A 27,350-nucleotide genomic window follows, 5' to 3' on the forward strand; every position below is an offset into this window, starting at 1 on the left:
TGGGTCAAGAGTCTAATTTTGTTCATGTCCCAGCTGAGCCTGCCAGTCTTTGGGACACCTGGTTTCACTTATCTCTCCCTTCTTTATAAAATCCACTTAGGGTTGTGAGGTGAAAAAAGAGGTAAAAAGAAAAAAAGAGTATTTAGTATCTGGAGCAGAGTAGTAACAGCCCTTATTATTTTAGAGGCAGAACCCGATCTGAACAGGGAAGACAAGTTCAGTTCATCTAGAGCAGTTAGGTGAAAGGGAGCAACCACCCTAGAGAAGGAATATTCCAGAAGCTGACCCTCAAAGGAGCAGCAGCAGCAGCACCTGACATTTACTGAGCACTGTTCTAAGGATTTTACCTGACAACATGCTCAGCTGCTAACTAAAACGTTTACGGTTTGAGTCCACCTCGAGGTGCCCCAGAAGAAAGGTCTGGCAATCCACTTACGAAAAATCAGCCACAGAGAATCCTATGGAGCACAGTTCTACTCTGACATATGTGGGGTCACCATGAGTCAGAATCAACTCAATGGCAATTTTTTTAAAGTCATTTAGTCTTAGAAGTAACCACTATGTAAAAGAGCTTTAGCTTGTTTGGTGAGCTACGGGAAATGAGAGAAAAGGCAGACAGGAACTCCAGGTTGCATTTGAGTTGTCTTGAGAAAGTCACTGCCTGTCCTGAGTCACAGATTGTGCTAATAGTTATGGGCCTAGCCCTCACTTCACACAGTAGCTGCAATGACTCTGATGATAGAAGTCATTCCCTGGCAAAGTTGCCTTTGTCAGTGTTTCTGTTGCACCAGAGGTTGCAAAATGATAACCCATGGGTCAAACCCAGCTATCCTCATTTGTTCACGTGCTGTCCTGCTACAATGGCAGATCTGAGTAGCTGTGACAGAGACCATGTGGCCTGCAAAGCAAAAATACTTAGTATCTGGCCCTCTACAAAAAGAGGTTGCTAAACGCTGGGTTGTACTGTCCTTTCCTCTGACCTAACTTTTGGGTTTTATTATATTTCTTAACGTACTCAGTTGCTAACTAAAAGTTTGGAAGTTGGAGTCCACCCAGAGGCACCTCAGAAGAAAGGCCTGGTGACCTATGGAAAAATCAGCCACGGAAAACCCTATGAAGCGCAGTTCTACTCTGACACACACGAGTTTGACAGGGGTGGAGTTGAATCTAATCGACAGCAACCGGTTGGAATTTTTTTTTTAAAGTGGAGCTGGTTCAGCACGTGAACAATCCACAAAAACAGGCATTTATCAAGAACCATTTTTATTTGTCTATTGATTCTCAGTCATTATTTTCACTGATTACACACAGTTTTCCATGTAAGATATCACGGAGGAAATCACAAAAGAATGCATAGAATTAGTCGGCAGCTGAAGTGCGTGCTTGATAGGGATGTTGATGACAAATGTCAGTGCCCTGTGGTTTAATCAGGACAGGAGCAAAATGGCGCTCAAGAATGGCACTGGGAGTCAAGTTCACCACTGCTCAACTCTTTTCTCTGTAACAAACTGTCCATGAGGCCCGTCAGCATCTGAGGGCAAAAGGGCCAAGTACACAGGGGTCTCCGCTCCTTCTTCTGGGCTTTTGGGGGCCCTGGGCCCTGCCATGTCAGTTCTCACCCATCCTGGGCAGCAGGCATTTAGGAGGATCTTGTCACCTCCCCTCTGGGCACTCAGGTTCCTGGCGTAGATTCTGGACAGAACCGTGACGCCGATCTTCGACACACCGTATGAGGTGTCTGGCCAGCCCTCCTTCTGGTCCACCCTATTCTTCGCATCTTCCACGAACGCATTCATGAGTGCCACCAGCTCCTCCTCTGTGATGGTCTCACTACGGAACTTCTGCTGCAGCTCTGAGCTACAGGATTTAAGGGCTTGGAAACTAGCCAGGCTGGACACATTCACCACTCTGCCTGAAACACAGCACACATCGTTACACAGAAAGACATGCATAGGAAAGACCAAGACCAAAACACCAAGACTGCCAAGCTTGATTTAGGCTCCTGATGGGGCAAAAATGGCAACTTTTCTCATGATTGTTACATGGAAAACATCGTAACACTTCATTTTGGGGTGACGAAAAAGATCTGGAACTAGGGGGTGTTGACAGTTGTTCAACACTTTGAGCGTACTTTATGACACCGAATTGTACACTAAACCACAACTGTTTGTGCAGTGACTGGCCTCTCACAGTCCTGTAAACACCCATAAGGCCCCAGTATCGGGGTCTCAATCTTTAAACTCTCAGTGCCCAAAACAAGCAGCCAAGTCACCTGGGATAACAACCGATACCGTAAAGGTGTCACCTCTTTTGAGTAACAAACCTCAAACACTTTACTGGATTCTAATAGTCCAGACAGGGAACTAAGTCTCTGCCTGGCTCCTCTAGACCGGTTAAGGGTTTGTATTCATCACATTCCCTCTGTCTTTTCTTATTCCAAGAGTACCTGCTATCAACGTCAATGGAATGCAAAGCAATTTTCACCGTACACTGCAGTGCTTTTACCATACGCTCCTGTCTCCTGGAGCACTTTGGGTTCTCTGAGGTGTCCTGGAGGCCACTGTGATGATAAAGATGGGGCCTCAATCAATGGGAGGTCCCCTTCCATCAGCTGTCACACTGGCCTGCTAGGTACTCCTTTACTTGAAGAAAGGGTTCCTCGGTAAAAAAAAAAAAATTGAGAGCTTTTGTGTAGGGGAAGAACAATTTGCTTGGGAAGTCCAAGGACCTAGGTCTAGATCGCGGCTCTGTGTGTGACCTTGAGATATTTTTTGCCTCAATGCTCTTCTCAGTAAAATGAGAAAATATATACAAAATGCCTCGCACACAGCATCAAGCAGTCTATTCCATCCATGCTTTGTAGACCCAAAAAGTGTTAGAAGTAGATGTTATAGATTGAACTGTGTTCCCCCAAAATATGTCCTGAGGTCCTGTCCCCTGTGTCTCTGACTTGATTTTGTTTGGAAACAGGGTTTTTCTTTTCTGATGCTAATGAGGTCACTTCAGTGTAGGATGGGTCTTAAACCCAATCCCTTCTGAGTTATGAAAAAAGCGGAGTAGACACGGAGACACTCACACAGGGCACAGATGTCATGTAACGGCCCATCTCCAAGCAAAGGATGCCAAAGACCGTCACTAGACACAGCAACCACTGACACAGCCAAGACCTGATCTGAACTCTTAGAGTCCAGGATTGTGAGGAGATAAATATCTGTTTCTTAGTGCCACCCACTTGTGGTGTTTGTGTTACAGCAAAAAAAAAAGAAATGAAACCAGTTGTCACCAAGTTGATTCCTACTCATAGTGACCCTGTAAGACAGAGTAGAACTGCCCCATAGTGTTTCCAAGGCTGTAATCCTTATGGAAGCAGACTGTGACATTTTTCTCCCATGGAGTGACTGGTGGGTTTGAACCGTTGACCTTTCGGTTAGCAGCCAAGTGCTAAGCCACTGTGCTACGAGGGCTCCTGTGAAAATAAAATAGTAGATCCCTTACTACCATGTTTCCTAACAATTGTCTGGTGACTTTCAGATTTTAGAAAGTGGAAAAGCAGTACCTCCTTAAATTAGAGTTTTTTAACACCTGCTTTTCAAAATATTTTTAATATTTTACTTAAAAAAACAAACAAATAAAAAACCCATAGCCTACCAGGATTAAATAAAGCATTCTTCCAAACTCAGTATGGTGGCTTGCAGGAATGTGAAGGAGTGAAGGTAGGAAGGGGTTAATGGGCTAAAAGGGCATTGATGTCTCATTTTTTAAGTCGGGCTGACACAGATAAGGTTAACTGTGCTGGCAGAACAAAAGTGCTATTAAAAGGCTACCATCAAGGCGAGGCCAAGATGGCTGACTACGTAGAAGCTACCTCGGACCCCTCTTGCAACAAACACTTGGAAAAACAAGTGAATCAATCACATACATGACAATCTACTAACCCTGACCATCAAACACAGATCTAAAGAGTTGACCTGAGTGACAGAGACTGAGAACGAACAACCAGGGGAAAGCAGCAACTGTTTTTGGGGCCTGGAGCCAGCATCCCAGTCAGGAAACCTTGGCGCCGGGCTTTGGACTGGGCGCAGGGGAGCTGAGCATGGCATCCTGAGATGGCGCAAACACGGGAAGCGGCCCTAGCCCCCAGAAGTGACCTCAGGGAAGCCCAGCCAGTGCACGCAAGCAGCGCAGCGATGCGGCTGAAAGGACGAGAAGTCACTGGGAGGCAGCGACTGGTTTTGGAGCCTGGAGTGCGGCGTCCCAGCCAGGGAACCTTGGCTCTGGGCTCTGGACTGGGAGCAGAGGAAATGACCACGGCTTCTCAGACGGCACAAGCACAGGATGTGGGCCTGACCCTCGGGGGTAATCTCTACCCAGCCAGCGCACATGGTCCACATGCCCCTTGGGAATCTCAGATAAAACAGTCATCCCAAGCAAGATAAGTAACTTTGTCTACTTATCTTGCTTGGGATAGGGTGCTACTCTCTCCTATTTATCTGAGCCCTCCCCTCCCCTTCCCAGGCAGCTTCATTAACATTGGAATTTCCTGATCCAGAGAGTGAACTGCGCTGTGGTTTTTCTTTCGTTCTTTCTTTTTCTTTTGGTCTTTTCCTAATCCATTCTCCTGGCCTGAGAGAAAAAAAAAAAAAAAAAAAAAAGGAGCAGCCACAAAAAACCCAGAGACAAAAATCCTTCCCTAATTGGACTAAAAATACAGAACCAGCTCCAGCCAAGCATATGTGATCCACAGTCTTGGGCTTTCATCCCTACAGGGAACAAGGTGGCTATGATAATACAAAGGCATTTCTGATAGGGATCTGACTGTAATTGTTTTAGTGGATTACTGGAAAGACAAGTTTCCCAGGTCTGATATCTCTGCATATTCAACAGAGCCCTCACTGACCCACAACAGGGAACTGAGGGCTGAAGCTCCCCCAAAGACCACCTAGCCTCCTGCCTTAGGGGTCTAAGGAGGGTGACACCTACCAATCTGTAGAGGTACTTGCACTGGAGGCCTAAAGTACAGCTGCAGAGCCCACCCACCAAAGTGCTTTAGGAATAGAGACACACCTACCTCACTGGCACTTGGGGGAAGCCCGTCAGCATCCTGCCCCCCCCTTGGAATGTGACCCCCTGCTGTTACTAGAATCTGGTGCACACAACTATCACCACTTCTCCTCTAGGTGGATAGGTGACAGTCTGCACCACACACTAGATGACTCAAAATCAGATTCTACTCAAGAATAGTGAATGGACTCTTAGGCTTATACATCTGGTAACAGCCCAAACCAGCTGGTAATAGGACATAAGTGATTCTAGAGCTACAACAATCAAGACAGCGCAATCTAGTAGCCTGTCTACGTATATTGAAAGAAAACAAAACAAGATAAGACTCAGTGAGCAAATATAGAATAAATCACTACTACAATATTTTAGTGATGGCTCGGAGACAGCAGTCGATATCAAACCACATAAAGAAGCAGACCATGATTGCTTCTAAAACTCCCCAAACTAAAGAATCAAAATCCTTCCCAGATGAAGATACAATCCTGGAATTGCCAGATGGAGAATATAAAAAACTAATTTACAGAATACTTCCAGACATCAGGGATGACCTCATAAATGAAATAAGGCAATCTACAGAAAAAGGCAAGGAACACACTGATAAAGCAGTTGAAGAAATCAAAAAGATTATTCAAGAACATAGTGGAAAAATTAATAAGTTGCAAGAATCCATAGAGAGACAGCATTCAGAAATCCAAAAATTAACAATAAAATCACAGATTTAGGCAATGCAATAGGAAGTCAGAGGAGCAGACTCAAGCAATTGGAATGCAGGGTGGGAGATCTGGAGGACCAGGGAATTGACACCAATATAGCTGAAAAAAAAATCAGATAAAAGAATTAAAAAAAAATGAAGAAACCCTAAGAATCATGTGGGACTCTATCAAGAAGAGTAACTTGCGTGTGATTGCAGTCCCAGAACAGGGAGGGATAACAGAAAACACAGAGAGAATAGTTGAAGATCTGTTGGCAGAAAACTTCCCTGACATCATGAAAGACAAAAGGATATCTATCCAAGATGCTCATCAAACCCCATTTAAGATTGATCCAAAAAGAAAAACACCAAGACATATTATCATCAAACTTGCCAAAACCAAAGATAAAGAGAAAATTTTAAAAGCAGCCAGGGATAAAAGAAAGGTCTCCTACAAAGGAGAATCAATAAGAATAAAGTCAGACTATTCAGCAGAAACCATGCAGTCAAGAAGGCAATGGGATGACATATATAGAGCACTGAAGGAGAAGAACTCCCAGCCAAGGATCATATATCCAGCAATAAAAAAGAAAAAAACTCTCTCTCAAATATGAAGGCGAAATTAAAACATTTACAGATAAACACAAGCTTAGAGAATTTGCAAAAACCAAACCAAAGCTACAAGATATACTAAAGGAAATTGTTTGGTCAGAAAACCAATAATATCGGATACCAGCACAACACAAGGTCACAGAACAGAACATCCTGATATCAACTCAAATAGGAAATCCCAAAAACAAATTAAGATTAATTTTTTAAAAAATGGTCAAAACAGGGAATCGTTGAAGTCAATATGTAAAAGATCACAATAATCAAAAAGAGGGTCTAAATACAGGTGGCATAGAACTGCCATATGGAGAGGGAAACAAGGCGATATAGGACAATACAAGTTAGGTTTTTACTTAGAAAAATAGGGGAAAAATATTAAGGTAGCCACAAAGAGGTCTAACAACTCCATAACTCAAAATAAAAACCAAGAAAAACGTAACGACTCAGCAAACATAAAGTCAAATACTATGAAAATGAAGAACACACAATTTACAAAGAAAAATGTCTCAGCACAAACAAGTAAGTGGAAAAATGGAAGTGTCAACAACACACAAAAAGGCATCAAAATGACAGCACTAAACACATACTTATCTATAATTACGCTGAATGTAAATGGACTAAATGCATCAATAAAGAGACAGAAAGTCTCAGACTGGATAAAGAAACAAGATCTGTCTATATGCTGCCTACAAGAGACACACCTTAGACTTAGAGACACAAACAAACTAAAACTCAAACGAAGGAAAAAAATATATCGAGTAAACAACCATCAAAAAAGAGCAGGAGTAGCAATATTAATTTCTGAGAAAATAGACTTTCAAGTTAAATCCACCACAAAGGACAAAGAAGGACACTACATAATGATTAAAGGGACAATTGACCAGGAAGATATAACCATATTAAATATTTATGCACCCAATGACAAGGCTGCAAGATACATAAAAGAAACTTTAACAGAACTGAAAAGTGAGATAGACACCTCCACGATTATAGTAGGAGACTTCAACACACCACTTTCGGAGACGGACAGGACTTCCAGTAAGAAGCTCAATAGAGACACGAAAGACCTAATTGCTACAATCAACCAACTTGACCTTATAGACTTATACAGAACACTTCACCCAACTGCTGCAAAGTATACTTTTTTTCCTAGTGCACATGGGACATTCTCTAGAATAGACCACATATTAGGCCATAAAACAACCTTTGCAGAATCCAAAACATCGAAATATTACAAAGCATCTTCTCAGACCACAAGGCCATAAAAGTGGAAATTAATAACAGAAAAATTAGGGAAAAGAAATCAAATACTTGGAAACTGCAAAATACCCTGATGAAAAAAGACTGGGTTATAGAAGACATTAAGGAGGGAATAAAGAAATTCATAGCATGCAACCAGAATGAAAACACTTCCTATCAAATCCTCTGGGACACAGCAAAAGCAGTGCTCAGAGGCTAATTTATATTGATAAATGCACACATACATAAAGAAGAAAGAGCCAAAATCAGAGAACTGTCCCTACAACTTGAACAAACAGAAAGTGAGCAACAAAAGAATCCATCAGGCACCAGAAGAAAACAAATAATAAAAATTAGAGCTGAACTAAATGAATTAGAGAACAGAAAAAACAATTGAAAGAATTAACAAAGCCAAAAGCTGATTCTTTGAAAAAATTAACAAAATTGATAAACCATTGGCCAGACTGACTAAAGAAATACAGGAAAGGAAACAAATAACCCGAATAAGAAACGAGATGGGCCACATCACAACAGACCCAACTGAAATTAAAAGAATCATATCAGATTATTACGAAAAATTGTACTCTAACAAACTTCCAAACCTTGAAAAAATGGATGAATTCCTAGAAAAACACTACCTACCTAAACTAACACAATCAGAAGTAGAACAACTAAATAGACCCATAACAAAAAAAGAGATTGAAATGGTAATCAAAAAACTCCCAAAAAAAAAAAAGCCCTGGCCCGGACGGCTTTACTGCAGAGTTCTACCAAACTTTCAGAGAAGAGTTAACACCACTACTACTAAAGGTATTTCAAAGCATAGAAAATGATGGAATACTACCTAACTCATTCTATGAAGCCACCATATCCTTGATACCAAAACCAGGTAAAGACATCACAAAAAAAGAAAATTACAGACCTATATCCCTCATGAACATAGATGCAAAAACCCTCAACAAAATTCTAGCCAATAGAATTCAACAACATATCAAAAAAATAATCCACCACGACCAAGTGGGATTTATACCAGGTATGCAAGGTTGGTTTAATATTAGGAAAACCATTAATGTAATCCACCATATAAATAAAACAAAAGACAAAAACCACATGATCTTATCAATTGATGCACAAAAGGCATTTGACAAAGTCCGACACCCATTCATGATAAAAACGCTCAGCAAAATAGGAATTGAAGGAAAATTCCTCAACATAATAAAGGGCATCTACACAAAGCCAACAGCCCACATCACCCTAGATGGAGAGAGCCTGAAAGCATTTCCCTTGAGAACGGGAACCAGACAAGGATGCCCTTTATCACTGCTCTTATTCAACATTGTGCTAGACGTCCTAGCCAGAGCAATTAGGCTAGACAAAGAAATAAAGGGCATCCAGATTGGCAAGGAGGAAGTAAAATTATCTCTATTTGCAGATGACATGATCTTATATACAGAAAACCCTAAGGAATCCTCCAGAAAACTACTGAAACTAATAGAAGAGTTTGGCAGAGTCTCAGGTTAAAAGAGAAACATACAAAAATCACTTGGATTCCTCTACATCAACAAAAAGAACATCGGAGAGGAAATCACCAAATCAATACCATTCACAGTAGCCCCCAAGAAGATAAAATACTTAGGAATAAATCTTACCAAAGATGTAAAAGACCTATACAAAGAAAACTACAAAGTACTACTGCAAGGAACTAAAAAGGACCTACTTAAGTGGAAAAACATACCTTGCTCATGGATAGGAAGACTTAACATAGTAAAAATGTCTATTCTACCAAAGCTATCTATACATACAATGCACTTCTGATCCAAAGTCCAATGACATTTTTTAAAGTGATGGAGAAACAAATCACCAACTTCATATAGAAGGGAAAGAAGCTTCGGATAGTAAAGCATTTTGGAAAAAGAAGAAAGTGGGAGACCTCACTCTACCTGATTTTAGAACCTATTATACAGCCACAGTAGTCAAAACAGCCTGGTACTGGTACAACAGGCACGTAGACCAATGGAACAGAATTGAGAACCCAGATATAAATCCATCTACATATGAGCAGCTGATATTTGACAAAGGCCCAGTGTCAGTTAATTGGGGGAAAGATAGTCTTTTTAACAAATGGTGCTGGCATAACTGGATATCCATTTGCAAAAAAATGAAACAGGACCCATACCTCACACCATGCACAAAAACTAACTCCAAGTGGATCAAAGACCTAAACATAAAGACTAAAACGATAAAGATCATGGAAGAAAAAATAGGGACAACGTTAGGAGCCCTAATACAAGGCATAAACAGAATACAAAACATTACCAAAAATGACGAAGAGAAACCAGATAACTGGGATCTCCTAAAAATCAAACACCTATGCTCATCTAAAGACTTCCCAAAAGAGTAAAAAGACCACTTACAGATTGGGAAGGAATTTTCAGCTATGACATCTCCGACCAGCGCCTGATCTCTAAAATCTATATGATTCTGTCAAAACTCAACCACAAAAAGACAAACAACCCAATCAAGAAGTGGGCAAAGGATAGGAACACGCACTTCACTAAAGAAGACATTCAGGCAGCTAACAGATACATGAGAAAATGCTCTCGATCATTAGCCGTTAGAGAAATGCAAATTAAAACTACAATGAGATTCCATCTCACTCCAACAAGGCTGGCTTTAATCCAAAAAACACAAAATAATAAATGTTGGAGAGGCTGTGGAGAGATTGGAACTCTTATACACTGCTGGTGGGAATGTAAAATGGTACAACCACTTTGGAAATCTATCTGGCGTTTTCTTAAACAGTTAGAAATAGAACTACCATACAACCCAGAAATCCCACTCCTCGGAATATACCCTAGAGAAATAAGAGCCTTCACACGAACAGATATATGCACTCCCATGTTTATTGCAGCTCTGTTTACGATAGCAAAAAGCTGGAAGCAACCAAGGTGTCCATCAACGGATGAATGGTTAAATAAATTGTGGTATATTCACACAATGGAATACTACTCATCGATAAAGAACAGTGACAAATCTGCGAAACATTTCATAACATGGAGGAACCTGGAAGGCATTATGCTGAGTGAAATCAGTCAGAGGCAAAAGGACAAATATTGTATGAGACCACTATTATAAGATCTTGAGAAAGAGTATAAACTGAGAAGAACACATACTTTTGTGGTTATGAGGGGGGGAGGGAGGGTGGGAGAGGGTTATCCACTGATTAGTTAGTATATAAGAACTACTTTAGGTGAAGGGAAGGACAATACTCAAGACATGGAAGGTCAGCTCAACTGGACTGGACCAAAAGCAAAGAAGTTTCCGGGATAAACTGAAGCCTTCAAAGGTCAGCAGAGCAAGGGCTGTGGTTTGGGGACCATGGTTTAAGGGGACTTCTAAGTCAATTGGCAAAATAATTCTATTATGAAAACATTCTGCATCCCACTTTGAAATGTGGTGTCTGGGATCTTAAATGCTAACAAGCAGCCATCTATGAAGCATCAATTGGTCTCAACCCACCTGGATCAAAGGAGAATGAAGAACACGAAGGTCACACGATAACTATGAGCCCAAGAGACAGAAAGGGCCACATGAACTAGAGACCTACATCATCCTGAGACCAGAAGAACTAGATGGTGTCCAGCCACAACTGAAGACTGCCCTGAGAGGGAGCACAACAGAGAACCCCTGAGGGAGCAGGAGACCAGTGGGATGCAGACCCCAAATTCTCATAAAAAGACCATACTTAATGGTCTGACTGAGACTAGAGGAATCCCGGCGGTCATGGTCCCCAAACCTTCTGTTGGCCCAGGACAGGAACCATTCCCGAAGACAACTCATCAGACATGGAAGGGACTGGACAATGGGTTGGAGAGAGATGCTGATGAAGAGTGAGCTACTTGTAGCAGGTGGACACTTGAGACTGTGTTGGCATCTCCTGTCTGGAGGGGAGATGGGAGGGTAGAGAGGGTTAGAAACTGGCAAAATCGTTACGAAAGGAGAGACTGGAAGGGCTGACTCATTAGGGGGAGAGTAAGTGGGAGTATGGAGTAAGGTGTATATAAGCTTATATGTGACAGACTGACTTGATTTGTAAACGTTCACTTAAAGCTCAATAAAAATTACTAAAAAAAAAAAAAAAAAGGCCACCATCTAGAAGTTGGGTAAACAGGAACCACACATTGTCAACATGAGCTAAGGTTGAAACAATCCATAAGTTTCTAGTCCCTTCCCCGTTACAGGCTCTGCATGTGCAGAAGAACAAAGTTTTTAACCTTCCTTAGCCCTCCAAAGATGGCGATGTAGTGCCAAAGATCAGTGCGCTTGTGTCATATTCCATAATAAGTGATGCCAAGGGCTGCCAAGAGGACTCCATCTTGAATATGAGCGGGTTCCACCTTGGATTCCAGATGCACAAGCTACCTAATTAACATACACCGTCATTCTGAGAAATACCCGCCCCTTGAAAGAAGCCCACTGAATATTCATCACTCTGTTGTCTCCGCTAAACCCATATAAGCCCTAGCCTTGCTTCCCTTTTCGAATCAGTCTTTTGGAGAGGCTTAGTACCCCGCTGACTCATTTTACTTGACTCAAGCAAAATAAGCTTGCTGAAGATAAAGTTTGTCTTTCACGTGTATGCTTACCCGGGAAAAGACAAGGACCCTTTGTGTCAGATTGGAGACTGGTAACATGGTGGTGGGTACATGGGGTTGTAGTAGTATACTTATCTTTCTGTGTGGTTAGAGCATTTTTTAATACTTTGTTTTTAAAGAAAGGATTGAAAAAACAAACGGAAATCCACATTTATGTGTAAACAGTTATCCCTCAGGAATCCTTAAGGTCACACGCACCTTGTTTTCTCCTCCACACAAAACAGTACACTGAACGTTGCCCTTTTGGACATTTTCTGCCACCCACAGAGGTCATGTGGTTGTTCTTAGTGCCCCAGGTTCTGAGATATCGGGGATGTTATAGATTGAATTGTGCCCCTTCCCCCCACCCCCAAATATGTGTTGGGATCCTAACCCCTCTGTCTGAGGATGCGATTCCGTTTGGGAAGTGGGGTTTCTTGTGCAGAGTGTGGCCTAAATTGGCCACTTCTGAGCCATAAGGAGCAGCACAGGCACAGAGACAGCAAGCACAAGGGGGCAGATCTTAGCACCGACCACAGAGGAATGCTGGAAGAGAAGAGGGTCTTCCCCAGAGCTAAGACAGACTTCCCCCAGAGCTGAGACAGACTTCCTCCAGAGCTGCTGCCCTGAATTTGAACGTCTAGTCTCCTAAACTGTGAGAAAATAACTCTGGGACCTGTGTTACATTAGCCCTAGGAGACCAGGACAGGGGAAGAAGGACGGTATTTCCTTCTGGTTATCCTGCCTAGGCCTTATCCTGAGTTTTCTCCCAAAGAGGGCTAGAATAAAGTCACAGCAACAGGAACCACTGTGGCTACCTCTTTCTAACAAAATGGAAGAAATGTCCTATTTCAAAAGGAGAGAAAACTTTGCTCTCATGGTGAGATGAATATAGCACTTACGTAAATGTCCATTAAACTCTAGCTTTCCTCGGGCAAGAAACATTGTTTGAATACAGCCTGCCTTACAAACCCAGGAGCACCCCCACTCCTCACGCTGGGACCAAGCTCCGACACAGTAGCACTAACACAGCCCAGCTAAGCAAGCACGATGGACCAGGACGAAGCCTGAGTTCTAAGACGACTGTGGGTAGAAGGTGCGGCAGTTGCACAAGGAGCTAGTTATGTACTGAATGTGTCTCACAAAAATTTATGTTAAATTCTAACCTCTGGGACCTATGAACATGACTTTGTTTGGAAATAGGGTCTTTGAAGACGTTATCAGTTAAGCTAACAGGAGGCCACACTGGAGCAGGGTGGGGCCCGATCCAGGCAGTGGTGTCCTTAGGAAAGAGAAGAGACACATGGAGGTAAAACAACCATGTGACAATGGAGTCCTGCTGCAGCCGGAAGCCAAGGAACCCTGGGCTACCAGAAGGCAAGGCAGGCAAGGATCCGCCCCTGGAGCCTTTGGAGAGGACATAGCCCTGCTGACACCCTGAAGTCGGACTCTTAGCTTCCAGAACTGTGAGAGAATAAGCTTCTGTTCTTAAAAGTCACCAAGTTGTGGGTCTGTGACACGGCCACCCAGGGCATTAATACAGAGCTCTAGGCCTGCCTTCAGTTGCTGGCTTGATTAAGGAGTCAGGGGACATATGAAAGAGCCACCTTCAAGGCTCTACTGAGCCAGTCTTAGCAGAAGGCGCCTTCTAGGGGGACCAGACAGGGTGAAGAGGGCGGGGTGGGAAAGTGGAGAGAACCAGCCCCACAAAAGCAGACTGGAGACCAACTGTACACGCAGGCACTCAGCTCAAAACCACTCACTTTAACCTTTCTAACTGTGGCAGCTTGCCTTAACTGCTGTGTATTTATTGGGATGGAGGGCCTCTCCCATCCCATGACCTTGGGGTAAAGATTATAGTAGTTTACAAGGAAAAAATAAGGTAATTATTATGGCCAGAACACTGAGCATGCCCAAGACAGTAAACAGGAGTCCGGAGTTAGGACGGCTCAGGTTACAGAGATCCCTATACACTGGCTAAGCAGCTTGGACTTGTTCCTGAGGGGTTTTCAGAAGGGGACTGTCTGCAGAGACAGTATAGACAATGCAGGGAAAGGAAGACCCAGGAAAGGCCATCACTCAGGTGGGCTTGCCCTTGCCCAGAAATGACAGTGGAGGGCCTGAGCTGGAGCTGGGATGGAGGCAATGAACTGGGGAGAAACTGACAGACAAAATCTTAAGACCTGATAAATGATTTTCAGGGGGTTGGGCATGGTGGCTTTCAGGGTACTGGCCTGGTGGATGGTGGCATCCCTGAGCAAGATGGCTGAAGAGAGAGGAGGAGCACCCCTTCGGAAATGTCTGCTTTAGATGTGGACGGAAGGGTGGGGTGGGGGAGGGAGGGCAGTCAGGTGGAGATGAGAGGCAGGAAGACAAATATGTGGGTCTGGAGCTTTGGGAGTATTGTGGACAGATGACAGATTTAGGAGGGTCTAATGAACTGATGGCACAAACACTTAAGTGCTAGGCTACTAATTGAAAGGTTGGCAGTTGGAATGCACCCAAGGGTGCCTCAGAAGAAAGGCCTTCTGGTCTGCTACTCAAAAGTCACAGCCATGAAAATCACATGGCGCAGTTCTGCTCTAAAACATATTGGGTCTTCAAGAGTCAGAACTGACTTGACGGCAACTGGTTTAATGAATTGGTGGAGTCCCTGGGAGGTGCAAACACTTAAAGTGCTAACTGATAACTGAAAGTTTGGACGTTTGTGTTCTCCCAGAGGAGCCTCAGAAGAAAGGCCTGGAGATCTACTTTTGAAAAATCAGCCATCAAAGCCCAGTGCAGCAAAGTTCTACTCGGAATCACATGGGATTTTATAAGTCAGAATTGACTGGACAGCAACAGTTTTTTGTTGTTGTTGTTATTTTAAAGTTTTTACTAGGGGTTTAAAAACTTCCGAGTGGCCATCTAAGATACAACTATTGGTCTCTATCAGTCTGGAGCAAAAGAGACTGAAGGAAACCAAAGACTAAAAGAAGAAACTAGTCTGCAGGACTAATATTCTACATGAACCACGGCCTCATCTACCCTGAGACCAGAAGAACTGGGTGGTGTCCAGTTACTCCCAGCCATTCTGATCAGGGTCACAACAGGTGGAGTTAGAATTTTGTTTTACATATTTCTCCAGCTCTGACCAGGACCCTCTACTGTGATCCCTGTCAGAGCAGTCGGTGGTGGTAGCTGGGCACAATCTAGTTGAGAAAAATGTGGACTAGAACCTCAAATTCTCAGAAATATCCAGACTTACTGGATAAGCTGTGATTGTAAGACTCCCAAGACTATTGCCCTGAGATACTCTTTAAACCTTGAACCAAAACTAGCCCTAAGGTGACCTTTAATTAAATAACAGATTGGCTCACAGAATAAAGTATATCACCCATAAGTACTGTGCTCCTTAAAGAAATCATCTATAGGAGACCAAATGGTCAGTAATTATTCTAAAGCAGATGAGAAGGTAAGGGAACAGGGAAATTAGATTAATGGAAACAACCAGAACAGAAATAATGAGACTGTTCATGTATTGCAAAGAATGTATCCAATGCCACTGAAAAATGTGTGTAGAAATCATTGAATGGGAACCTAAACCGCTATGTAAACCTTCACCAAAAACACAATAAAATATGATTTAAAAAATTATTTAATGAATTGGTAACAATGCTTCCATCACCAACTGGAGTCCAGCTCCCCTGGACTGAATATGATCACTCTGGGACCAGAGAGGAAGGAGAGAGGACAACAAGTCAATCCTAAGGGAATCCAACGTGTGAGGGGCATCTGAGCTAAGACCTGAAGGATCAGAAAGAGCCAGGTGTGCAAAGATCTGCAGGACGGAGCACCCACGATGGCCCTTGGAGGAATACAAAGTCCTGAAGGAGAACGACACCTGGCAGGGTGGAGACACAGGGAGGGGCCGGTGTAGCTGGGGCTCTGTGAGCAAGCAGGAGCTGGGGAGATGGGTCAGGGGCCGGCAAAGGGCAGCTCCAGTGGGCTGGGCGCTAGAACGGTGTTCCTCATCACAGACTTACCTTGGGGTTTCATCAGGGGCAGCAACTCCGTGCAGACATCTCGGGTGCCGAAAAAGTTTGTTTTCAGTGTCACCTCTGCTTTAATATGAAAGGATGTAGGATCAGCTCCTTTTGGGGAGAAAAGAACAGAGTTAATAAACTGTAGCAATGTACCAAAGTCATAGAGCGATTAGTCCCCAACACCCCCCAAAAAGAGTTACTGTGAAATCTGGTGAATTCTGAAAAGCCTGGCACCGGTTAATAGCACTGCGCCAATGCCAATTTTCTGGTTTGGATGATGCCCTGTAATTTATAGGATGGTACGAGGCTGGATAACCAGGTGCACATGACCTTGTGTACTTTTTTTGCAATTTCTTGGTGATTGCAAAATACAAAGTTAAAAGTTCATCCAACTGCCCTAAAGTCCAATAGGAGACGAACTGTTTGAAAAAACCCTGGAAAAGACACCCAAGAATCCCACCAGTGAAACAAGTCCTCCAACTTCGGACAGCCTCGGCTCTTCCCCCGCCCCCTGCCTGCCCCCCGTTCCCTCCTTCCCTTCTCAAAGGAGGGCTCCCCCATCGCAGCGTCCTCCGAGGCGGGCATCCCCGGGACGCCAGCCCCCAGCACCTTACTCCTGAAGGCGATGCCTGCGTTGTTGACCAGCACGTCAAGACCCCCGTACTCGCGTCGCAGGAAGTCGCGCAGGGCGCGGATGCTCTGCAGGTCGTCGACGTCCAGCTGGTGGAAGCGCGGGCTAAGGCCCTCGGCCTGCAGCTGCTGCACCGCCGCCCGGCCCCGCGCCTCGTCCCGCGCCGTGAGCATCACGTCCCCCGAGAACTGCCGGCACAACTCGCGCGCGATGGCGAAGCCGATGCCCTTGTTGGCCCCGGTCACCAGGGCCACGCGGCTGCAGGACGACATGGTCGGGTGCGGAGGCGGCGGCGCGGACCAGAGACCCGAAGATGAGGTGTAGGGCGTCTGTGCGGAGAGCGGACTAGGCTGTGCGCTCCAGGGGCGCGGCAGACTGACTGCTGGAGGCTGCCTGGCGTGCACAAGCCTGATGCCTGCCAGGGCCCGCCGGGGCGCAGCGTGCAGGTGGGGATGCGGGCAAGGCCCTCGCCCAGGGGCAGTGGCCTGCGGTATAGCTCCACCCTCCCAGGGCTCAGTTGTTCCAGGCGCCACTTGCGGAGAACGTCCAAGAGAGCCGCCTGGGAGGACTTTGCAAAACCTCCCTGGGGCTTCAGTGGTGGTAGCTGCCTGCCTTGCAGTAAAAAATCTGCCGCTGACACTTCAAGCACCTTTGGATCAGCCAGATCATGTGGCCCAAGTGGCAGAGCGACTTGCATGGTAGCCTGAACCTGTTGCAGTGCCTTCTCTTATTCTTGGCCCCACTCAAAACTAGCAGCTTTTGGAGTCAGTTGAGAAATAGGCCAAAGTAGCACACCCAAATGAGGAATATGTTCCCTCCAAAATCCAGCAGGACGCACTAAGCATTCTGGCTCCTTTTTAGCTGTGGGAGGGGCCAGACGTAATAGCTTATCCTTCACTTTAGAAGGAATATCTCAACATCCCCCACACCACTGGACCCATAGAAATTTCACTGAGGTGAAAAGTGCCAGAGTTTTTGTGGGATTAATTTCCCACCATCTAGTATGCAAATGTTTTACTAGTTAGTCCAGAGTCCTTGACACTTCTTCCTTACTAGGTCCAGTCAGCATAACATCATCAATGTAATGGACCAGTGTGACGTCTTGTGGAAGAGAAAGGCGATCAATGTCCCTGAGGACTAAATTATGGCATGGGGATGGAGAATACATCTAGCCCTGAGGTAGGCAACTGAAGGTCTATTGGTGGCCTTGCCAGCTGAAGGCAAACTGCTTCAGGTGGTCCTTCAAAACGGGTATGGAGAAAAAGGCATTAGCCAAATCAGTAGCTGCATGCCAATTACCGGGAGATGTATGAATTTTCTCAAGCAATGAAACCACATCTGGAAGAAGAGCTGCAATTGGAGTCACCACCTGGTTAAGTTTCCAATAACCCATTGTCATTCTGCAAGATCCGTGTTTTTTGCACAGGCCAGATAGGCGAGTTGAATGGCAATGTGGTGGGGATCACAACACCTGCATCCTTCAAGTCCTCAGTGGTGGCAGTAATCTCTACAATCCCACTAGGAATGTGGTATTTCTTTTGGTTTACTGTTTTCCTAGGTAGGGGCATTTCTAATGGTTTCCACTTGGCTATTCCTACCATAATAGTCCTTCCTCCATTTGTCAGGGATTCAATGTGAGGGTTCTGGCAGTTTCTGAACGTATCTATTCCAACTATGCATTCTGGAACTGGGGAAATCAATACCGGATAGGTTTGGGGACCCACAGGACCTACTGTGAGAAAGACATGAGCTAAGATTCCATTAATAACCTTACCTCCATATGCCCCCACTCTGAATCTGGGTCGCAGTGACATTTTGAGTCTTCTGGAATTACGGTCAGTTCACAGCCAGTATCTGGCAATCCACAAAAGGTCTGATTATTTCATTTTTGCCAATGAATAGTCATGCTCATATGAAGCCGTTGATCCCTTTGGAGAAGGCTGAGAGAAAGATTCACTGTATAAGTTTTTGGCAGTGTTTTGGACTCCTTCAAGGAAATCAGGTCTAGCCTTCATTCAAGCGGTTAAAAAAAAAAAAAAAACTCAGTGTTCAAGGGGTTATGAGTCTATAAATTTGCTCAAGTCTGGGAATTGATTGTGGGGATGTGACTCCCTAGTCTGGCTTTTCAAGTTGGACTCCTGTTCACTTGATCTAGAATTCTTCCACTTGTACAAATCAAGTAAATATTTAGTAGATTTCCCATTTCACTCCTAGGGACACCATGTCTAAGTAGCCAATGACCTAAGTTCATACAAGTCAGACTATTCTGATTACTGCTTTGAAACCACTGTCTGTTATGGTAATTGCACCCAACTTGTCCTTTTTGATTGAGTACAGCCACTTCGCCCCTCCTACCCTGGAGTCAAATCCACCCCATTGTAGTTACTGTCTTAACTCAGTCAGGGCAGTTCCCACTGTCAAATCTGACTTACATAAAATAGCAATCACAGCAGTTCTCAAGGATGCTGGGGCTCTCTTCAAAAGTTTTTTCCTCACTGTTGTGGTGAAAGGTATTTTCTTTGGGAACTCTGTGTGTAGGTTTGTGGGTCTTACCTGATAAATTCACTCTAGGATGCCAATTTCCTAAAGCTTTGGATACCTTCTTCTACAGTATATCAAGGCAGGTCTGGTACTTCAACTTGATTTAGTGTAGGCCACTGTGGAACCCATGCTTCAGCAACCCAACCAAATAAACTATTAAATCCTTTCCTAACTCCTGGAGCTGAAACATTGAATGAAGAATCTGTGCTACAGATTCAGATTGATCCACCTTTATATTCCTTGCACACTATCCCACACCGTTCATAGCCATTCCCACACATATTCCTCAGTTTTCCATTTGCACATATTCGAAAAGTCAAGCAGTCTGTTGGATTGTAAAGTACCTCATCTTGGGTCACACATAATACTTCACCTTTGGGGGTTTGCTGGGACTTAAGTCAAGTTACAGGTCTAGAAGCCAAAATCGGAGGTGGGGATGTGTTTTGAAAACACTCAGCATTGTCTTTTAAGGCATCTGTGTCAGCCGATGCCCCAGACAATTACTTAGACAAAAGCTCTTTAGACACAGCTGGGTTAATCTCATTAGATGAGGGTGGAGGAGAAAATGGTTTTACTGGGGAGGGTGGTTTAGCAGACAAAGATAGAGTAACCTCCTCAGATGGTGTAGAGAGGGCTGGCTCTGTTGGCAGAAGCAATTCAATAGACTTTAAGGGATCAGTGTTTCCAGCTTCCTGATTACCTGCCCATATGTCTCCATCCCAAGTTTTCAGATCCAATTTCTTCCCAATCAATGCCCTCACTTTAACTTCAGACACCTCTCGAAGTTGGTATTTGAGTTGGCATTGTAATTCAGTTGCTTTTACAATAAGACTCTGGGTTTGGCTTTTGATAATATCATCTGTGTTACTATGAGAAATAGGCTTTCTTTTCAGGCACAAGTGGAAACTTTGAGGTCCTTTATGTAACACTTGAACTTTGAGTTTGAAGCCCTGAGCTCATCTCTTTCTTTCTTCAGTTTGTCTAGCAAAAGTAGACCCAACCATCCAGCTTCCTTATACTTCTCCTGAAAAAGCTATAGAAAGGCCACACACATGTGATCACCCAGGGCCTCGATTTTCACCAATAGCTAATCTATTGGTGATGATATTTTGTGTATTTGCATTGCCACCTCCTGCCATGGATTAGCAGTGCTCTCTTTACTACTGGAAGCAAATTCATTCAACATCTTTAAGGCTAACCAGATGTGAGAATGCATTTAGGAAACTCATTCCTACAATTTTTTTTTCTCTAGAACCACTCTTGGTACCAAATGTCTTAGGCTGGGTTCTCCAGAGTAGCAAAACCAGAAAAGCATATAAATAGCTATACAAAGAGACTTACATCAAGGAAATAGCTCATGCGGTTGTAAGGGCTGGAACGTCCACAGTCCGTGAGTCAGGATAGAGGCTTCTCCTGATTCACATTGCTGCAGGTGCTGGCAAATCCAAGATCAGCAGGTCAGACAGCTGGGCTGTTGCTCACAGGCTGTGAAGACTGACAAATCCCAAGAACAGCAAGCCAGACTTCAGGTAAACTGCTAACTTAAATCCCAAGAACCAGAGGTCAGACGAACAGGAGCCAGCTACAGGACTTAGAGACAGCAAAAGCCCAAGAGCCTTGCCAGAGATTCCACTCATATTTGATGCAGGCCACACCCCAAAGAAACTCCCTTTCAACTGATTGACTACTCACAGCAGATACCATCATGGTGGTGATCACAATATATCAAATCTCATTATGAAAGTGATCACATCATCATACAACTGCTTAAGTACATCATAACTGGCAAACCACTGAGAATCATGGCTCAGCCAAGTGGACACCTTAATAGTTACAACATTCTTTTCCAATGCTCGTGTATCATTCTCCAGGATAGACCACATTTTAGGCCACAAAGCAAGCCTCAACAACTCCAAAAACATTGAAATAATACAAAGCATCTTCTCTGATCACGATACCATAAAAGTGGAAATCACTAAAAGGAAGAGCAAGGAAAAAAAATTTATGCATGGAAACAGAATAACACCCTGCTTTAAAACTGCTGGGTAATAGAAGAAATCAAAGAAGTAATCAAAAAATTCCTAGAATCAAATGAGAATGAAAACACAGCATGCCAAAACCTTTGGCACATAGCAAAAGCAGGGCTCAGAGGTCAGTTTAGAGCAATAAACACACACATCAAAAATGGAGAAGGGGCAAAACCCAAAACATTCATGCTACAAATCAAACAAATAAAAGAACAGCAAAAGAAGCCCACAGTCAGCAGAGAAACAAAATAATAACAATTAGAGTAGAAATATATTAAACAGAGAACAGAAAAAAAAAAATAGAATCAACTAGATTAAAACCTGCTTCCACTAAAAGATCAATAAAATCCACAAACCACTGGCCAAGTTGACAAAAGACAAACAGGAGAAAATGGGGATAACCTGAATAAGTAAGGAGATGAGGGACATTGCAACAGAACCAACTGAAATAAAAAAGATCATAACAGAATACTATGAAAAATTATACTCCAACAAATTTGAAAACCTAGAGGACATGGATGAATTTCTATAAAAACACTACCTACCAAAACTAACACAAACTGAGGTAGAAAATTTGAACAGACCCTTAACAAAAGAAGAAATTGAAGGAGTCATAAATTAAAAAAAAAAAACAAAAACTCCAAACAAAAAAAGCCCTGGCCCAGACGGCTTCTCTGGAGCATTCTACCAAACATTTAGAGAAGAGCTCACACCAGTTCCACTCAAACTATTCCAGAACATAGAAAAGGAAGGAACACCCCCAGATTCATCATACGAAGCCAGCATAACCCTGATACCAAAACCAGGAAAAGATACGACTAAAAAAGAAAACTACAGAACAATATCCCTCAAGAATATAGACAACAAAATTCTCAAAAACAATCCTAGCCAATAGAATTCAACAGCATATCAAAAAAATAACACATCATGACCAATTGGGATTCACCCCAGACATGCAAGGATGGTTCAACATTAGAAAATCAATCCACGTAATACAACACATAATAAAACAAAGAAAAGGAGTCACATGATCATCACAATAGATGCAGAAAAGACATTTGATAAAGTCCAACACCCATTGCTTATAAAAACTCTCAGCAAAGTAGAAATAGAAGGTAAATTTCTCAACATAATAAAGGGCATTTATACAAAACCAACAGCCAACATTATCCTCCATAAAGAGAATCTGAAACCATTCCCCTTGGGAATGGGAACCAGACAAGGATGCCCTTTATTACCACTCCTATTCGCCTGAATTTAGAGACTATCTCAAGTTTAGGTTTGACGTGTTGAGCACTACTAACCAAAGACCAGACAAGTTGTGTAATGAGAGCAAGGCCATCATACATGAAGAAAGCAAGAGGTCATTAAAAAGACAGGAGAGAAAGAAAAGACCTAAATGGATGTCAGAAGAGACTCTGAAACTTGCTTGTGAATGTTGAGTAGCTAAAACAAAGGAAAAAAATGATGAAGTAAAAAAGCTGAACAGAAGATTTCAAAGAGCGGCTCCAGAAGACAAAGTATTATGATGATATGAGCAAATACCTAGAGATAGAAAACAAAGCTGAAGAACATGCTCAGCATTTCTCAAGCTGACAGAACTGAAGAAAAAATTCAAGCCTCGAGTTGCAATAGTGAAGGATTCTACTGGGAAAATAATAAACGATGCATGAAGGATCAAAAGGACATGGAAGGAATACACAGAGTCACAATTATCAAGAAGAATTGGTCTACACGCAATCATTTCAGAAGGTAACATACCATCAGGAACCGATGGTACTGAAAGAATACTTCCAAGCTGCACAGAAGGTATTGCTGAAATACAAGGCTCTGGGAATAGACGGAATACCAACAGAGATGAGATGTTTCAAGAAACGGATACAGGGCTGGAAGTGCTCACTCATCTATGCCAAGAAATTTGGAAGACAGCTACCTGGCCAACCAACTGGAAGAGATTCATATTTATGCCTATTCCAAGAAAGGTGATCCAACTGAACGCGGAAATTATCGAACAATATCATTAATATCACAAGCAAGCAAAATTTTGCAAGATCATTCAAAAGGGCATTGACAGGGAACTGCCAGAAATTCAGGCCAGATATAGAAGAGGACGTGGAACCAGGGATATAACTGCTGACGTCAGATGGATCCTGGTTGAAAGCAGAGAATACCAGAAAGATGTTTACTGGTGTTTGTTTTATTGACTATGCTAAGGCATTTGACTGTGTGAATCATAACAAATTATGGATAACATTGCAGAGAGTGGGAATTCCAGAATGCTTAATTGCGCTCATGAGGAATCTGTACGGAGATCAAGAGGCAGTCCTTCGAACAGAACAGGGGATGCTGTATGGTTTAAAGTCAGGTAAGTTGTGTGTCAGGGTTGTATCCTTTCGCCATACCTATTCAATCTGTATGCTGAGCAAATAAGTCGAAAAACTGGACAATGTGAAGAACAGGGCATCAGGATTGGAGGAAGACTTATTAACAACAAGTGTTATGCAGGTGACACAACCTTGTTCACCGAAAGTGAATAGGACTTGAAGCACTTACTGATGAAGATCAAAGACCACAGCCTTCAATAGGGAATATAAAGAATATATTTCAATATAAAGAAAACAAAAATCCTCACAACTGGACCAATAAGCAACATTATGATAAAGGGAGAAAAGATTGAATTTGTCAAGGATTTCATTTTACTTGGATCGCAATCAACACGAACGGAAGCAGCAGTCAGAAAATCAAAAGACATGTTGCATTGGGCAAATTGGCTGAAAAAGACCTCTTTAAAGTGTTGAAAAGCAAAGATGTCACCTTGAGGACTAAGGTGGGCCTCACTCAAGCCATAGTGCTTTCAGTTGCCTCATGTGCATGTGAAAGCTGGACAATTAATAAGGAAGATCAAAGAAGAATTGATGCCTTTGAATTGTGGTGTTGGTGAAGAATATTGACTATATCATGGACTGCCAAAAGAATGAACAAATCTGTTTAGGGAGAAGAACAAACAGAATGCTCCTTAAGAGCAAGGATGATGAGGCTACATCTCACGTACTTTAGACATATTATCAGGAGAGACCAGTCCCTGGAGAAGGACATCATGCTTGGTAAAGTGGAGGGTCAGTGAAAGAGAAGAAGACCCTCAATGAAATGGATTGACATGGTGGCTGCAAAGATGGGCTCAAGCATAGCAACGGTGCAGGACTGGCACTGTTTTGTTCTGTTGTGCTTGGGGTCGCTATGAGTTGGAACCTACTCGATGGCACCTAAAAACAATGACATTCAACACCATATCGAAAGACCTAGCTAGACTAATAAGACAAGAAAAGGAAATAAAAGGCATCCTATTTGGTAAGGAAGACATAGATCTATCCCTACTCACAGATGATAGGATCCTATACATAGAAAATCGCAAAGATTCCACAAGAAAGCTACCAGAACTAATTGAAGATTTCAAGAAAGTGGAAAGATACAAGACCAAAATTAAAAAATCAGTTGGATTCCTCCATATCAACAAAGAGAACCTTGAAAAGGAAACCAGGAAAGCAATACTATTTACAATAGCCCCTCCAAAGAATAAAATACTTAGCAATACATTTAACCAGGGATGTAAAAGACATGCACAAAGAAAACTACAAAACACTACTGCAAGAAACCAAGACACCTACATAAATGGAAAAACATACCACGCCCTTGGATAGGAAGACTTAACATTGTGAAAATGTCTTTGCTACCCTAAGCGATATGTAGATAAAATGCAATTCCGATCCAAATCCCAACAGCATTCTTCAATGACATGGAAAAACTAATCACTAACTTTATATGGAAGGGAAAGAAGCCCCGAATATGTAAAGAATTATTAAAGAAAAAGAACAAGTAGGAGGCCTCACACTACCTGGTCTCAGAAGCTACTCTGCAGCCATGACAATCCAAAGAGTCTCGTACTGGAAAAACAACAGACCCACAGACCAATGGAACAGAATTGAGAACCAAGACATAAATCATCCAGCTATGGACAGTTGATCTCCAACAAAGGACCAAAGTCCAGTAAATGAAGAAGAGACAGTCTCTTCAACAAACGGCGCTGGCAAAACTGGTATCTATCTGTAGAAAAATGATGCAGGAGTCATACCTCACACCATACAAAAACTAACTCAAAATGGATCAAAGACCTAAGTATAAAACCTAAAACTAAAAAGATCATGGAGGAAAAACTAGAGACAACTCTAGGGGCCCTAATTTATGACATAAATAGAATACCAAACACAACTTAAAATGCACACACAACAGAAGATGAACTACATAAATAGGACTTTCTCAAAATTAAGAACAAAAGAATTCTGCAAAAGAGTAAAAAGACAATCTACAGATTGTGAAAACTTTTTGGCTATGACATATCCAACAAGGGTCTAATCTCCAAAATTTATAGAAAACTTCAACACCTCAACAACAGAAAGATAAACAATACATTTTAAAAGTGGGCAAAGGATATGAAAAGACACTTCACCAAAGAAGAGATCCAGGCAGCTAACAAACATGTGAAGAAATGCTCGTGATCATCAGCAATTAAACCAAACCCAAGCAAACCCGTTGCTGATTCTGGCTAGTATGGACCCTATAGGACAGAGTACAATCGCCCCATAAGGTTTCCAAATGTCAGTTGGGGGATTCAAACCGCCAACTTTTTGGGTGGATTCAAACCGCCAACCTTTTGGTTAGCAATTAGAGAGATGCAAATTGAAACTACGATGAGATACCATCTTACCCTGACATTACTGGCATGAATCAAAAAAAAAAAAAAATGTTGACGAGGCTGTGGAGATATTGGAAATCTTACACTTTGCTGGTGGGAATGTAAATGGTACAACCACTGTGGAAAACAGTATGGCACTTCCTCAAAAAGCTAGAAATGGAAATACTATATGACCCACCAATCCCAACCCTAGGTATATACCCTAAAGAAATAAGAGCTGTGACACGAATAGATATATGCACACCCATATTCATTGCAGCATTATTCACAATAGCAAAAGGATGGAAACAACCTAAATGCCCATCAGCAGATGAATGGATTAACAAACTGTGGTACATACACACAACAGAATACTACGCAACGATAAAGAATAATGACGAATCTGTGAAACATCTCACAACATGGATGGATTTGGAGGACATTTTGTGAGTGAAATAAGTCAGTCACAAAAGGACAAATATTCTATGAGACCACAATTACACGGTAAGAACAAAAGGTTTGCACACAGGAAAAAAAAAAGCATTCTTTGATAGTTAACAGGAATGGGAGGGGCAGGGAGGGAAATTACCAAATAGATAGAAGACACATGTTGATATCGGTGAAGGAAAAGGCCATACGCAATGTGGAGGAATTCAGTATAACATGACCAAGGCAAGAGAAGATACTGAGAGAAAACTCTGGTGGTGTAGTGGTTAAGAGCTACGGCTGGTAACCAAAATGTTGGCAGTTCAAATCCACCAGGCACTTCTTGGAAACCGTGTGGGGCAGTTCTACTCTGTCCTATAGGGTCCCTATGAGTCAGTATCGACTCAACGGCAATGGGTTTGGTTTTTGGTTTGTGGTAACTACTGAAACCCTGGTGGCGTAGTGGTTAAGAGCTATGGCTGGTAACCAAAAGGTTGGCAGTTCAAATCCACCAGTGGCTCCTTGGAAACCCTAGAGGGCTGTTCTACTCTGTCGTAGAAGGTCACTATAAGTTGGAATGACTCAACAGCAAAGAGTTTGTTTTTTGGGGGGGAGGGGAGGGGAGTTTATATGGTAACAACTATAGCATAGACAATCATGAAACAATATTATTAACAAACAATAATTTACAACAAGGTATATAGGTTAATAGATATTCCAAGAGGTGAGGGAGGGAA

The 27,350-nt window shown here is 42.7% G+C and overlaps 2 protein-coding genes across 3 annotated transcripts in view; one reads left to right on the forward strand and one right to left on the reverse strand.

Annotated features, from left to right (window-relative positions):
* LOC126070537 (zinc finger protein 420-like) overlaps positions 1-27,350 on the forward strand; it is a 406,055-nt gene that overhangs the window by 279,088 nt on the left and 99,617 nt on the right. The window lies entirely within an intron of this gene.
* LOC126070544 (carbonyl reductase [NADPH] 1-like) lies at positions 1,476-17,162 on the reverse strand. The gene is made up of 3 exons (XM_049874820.1): positions 16,874-17,162; positions 16,260-16,367; positions 1,476-1,912 (listed from the first exon to the last, which is right to left on the reverse strand). Exons 1-3 carry the CDS (start codon positions 17,160-17,162, stop codon positions 1,476-1,478), a joined length of 834 nt encoding a protein of 277 aa, XP_049730777.1.

Source organism: Elephas maximus, chromosome 2 (assembly GCF_024166365.1).
Source record: "Elephas maximus indicus isolate mEleMax1 chromosome 2, mEleMax1 primary haplotype, whole genome shotgun sequence".
In the NCBI taxonomy this organism is placed as follows: domain Eukaryota; kingdom Metazoa; phylum Chordata; class Mammalia; order Proboscidea; family Elephantidae; genus Elephas; species Elephas maximus.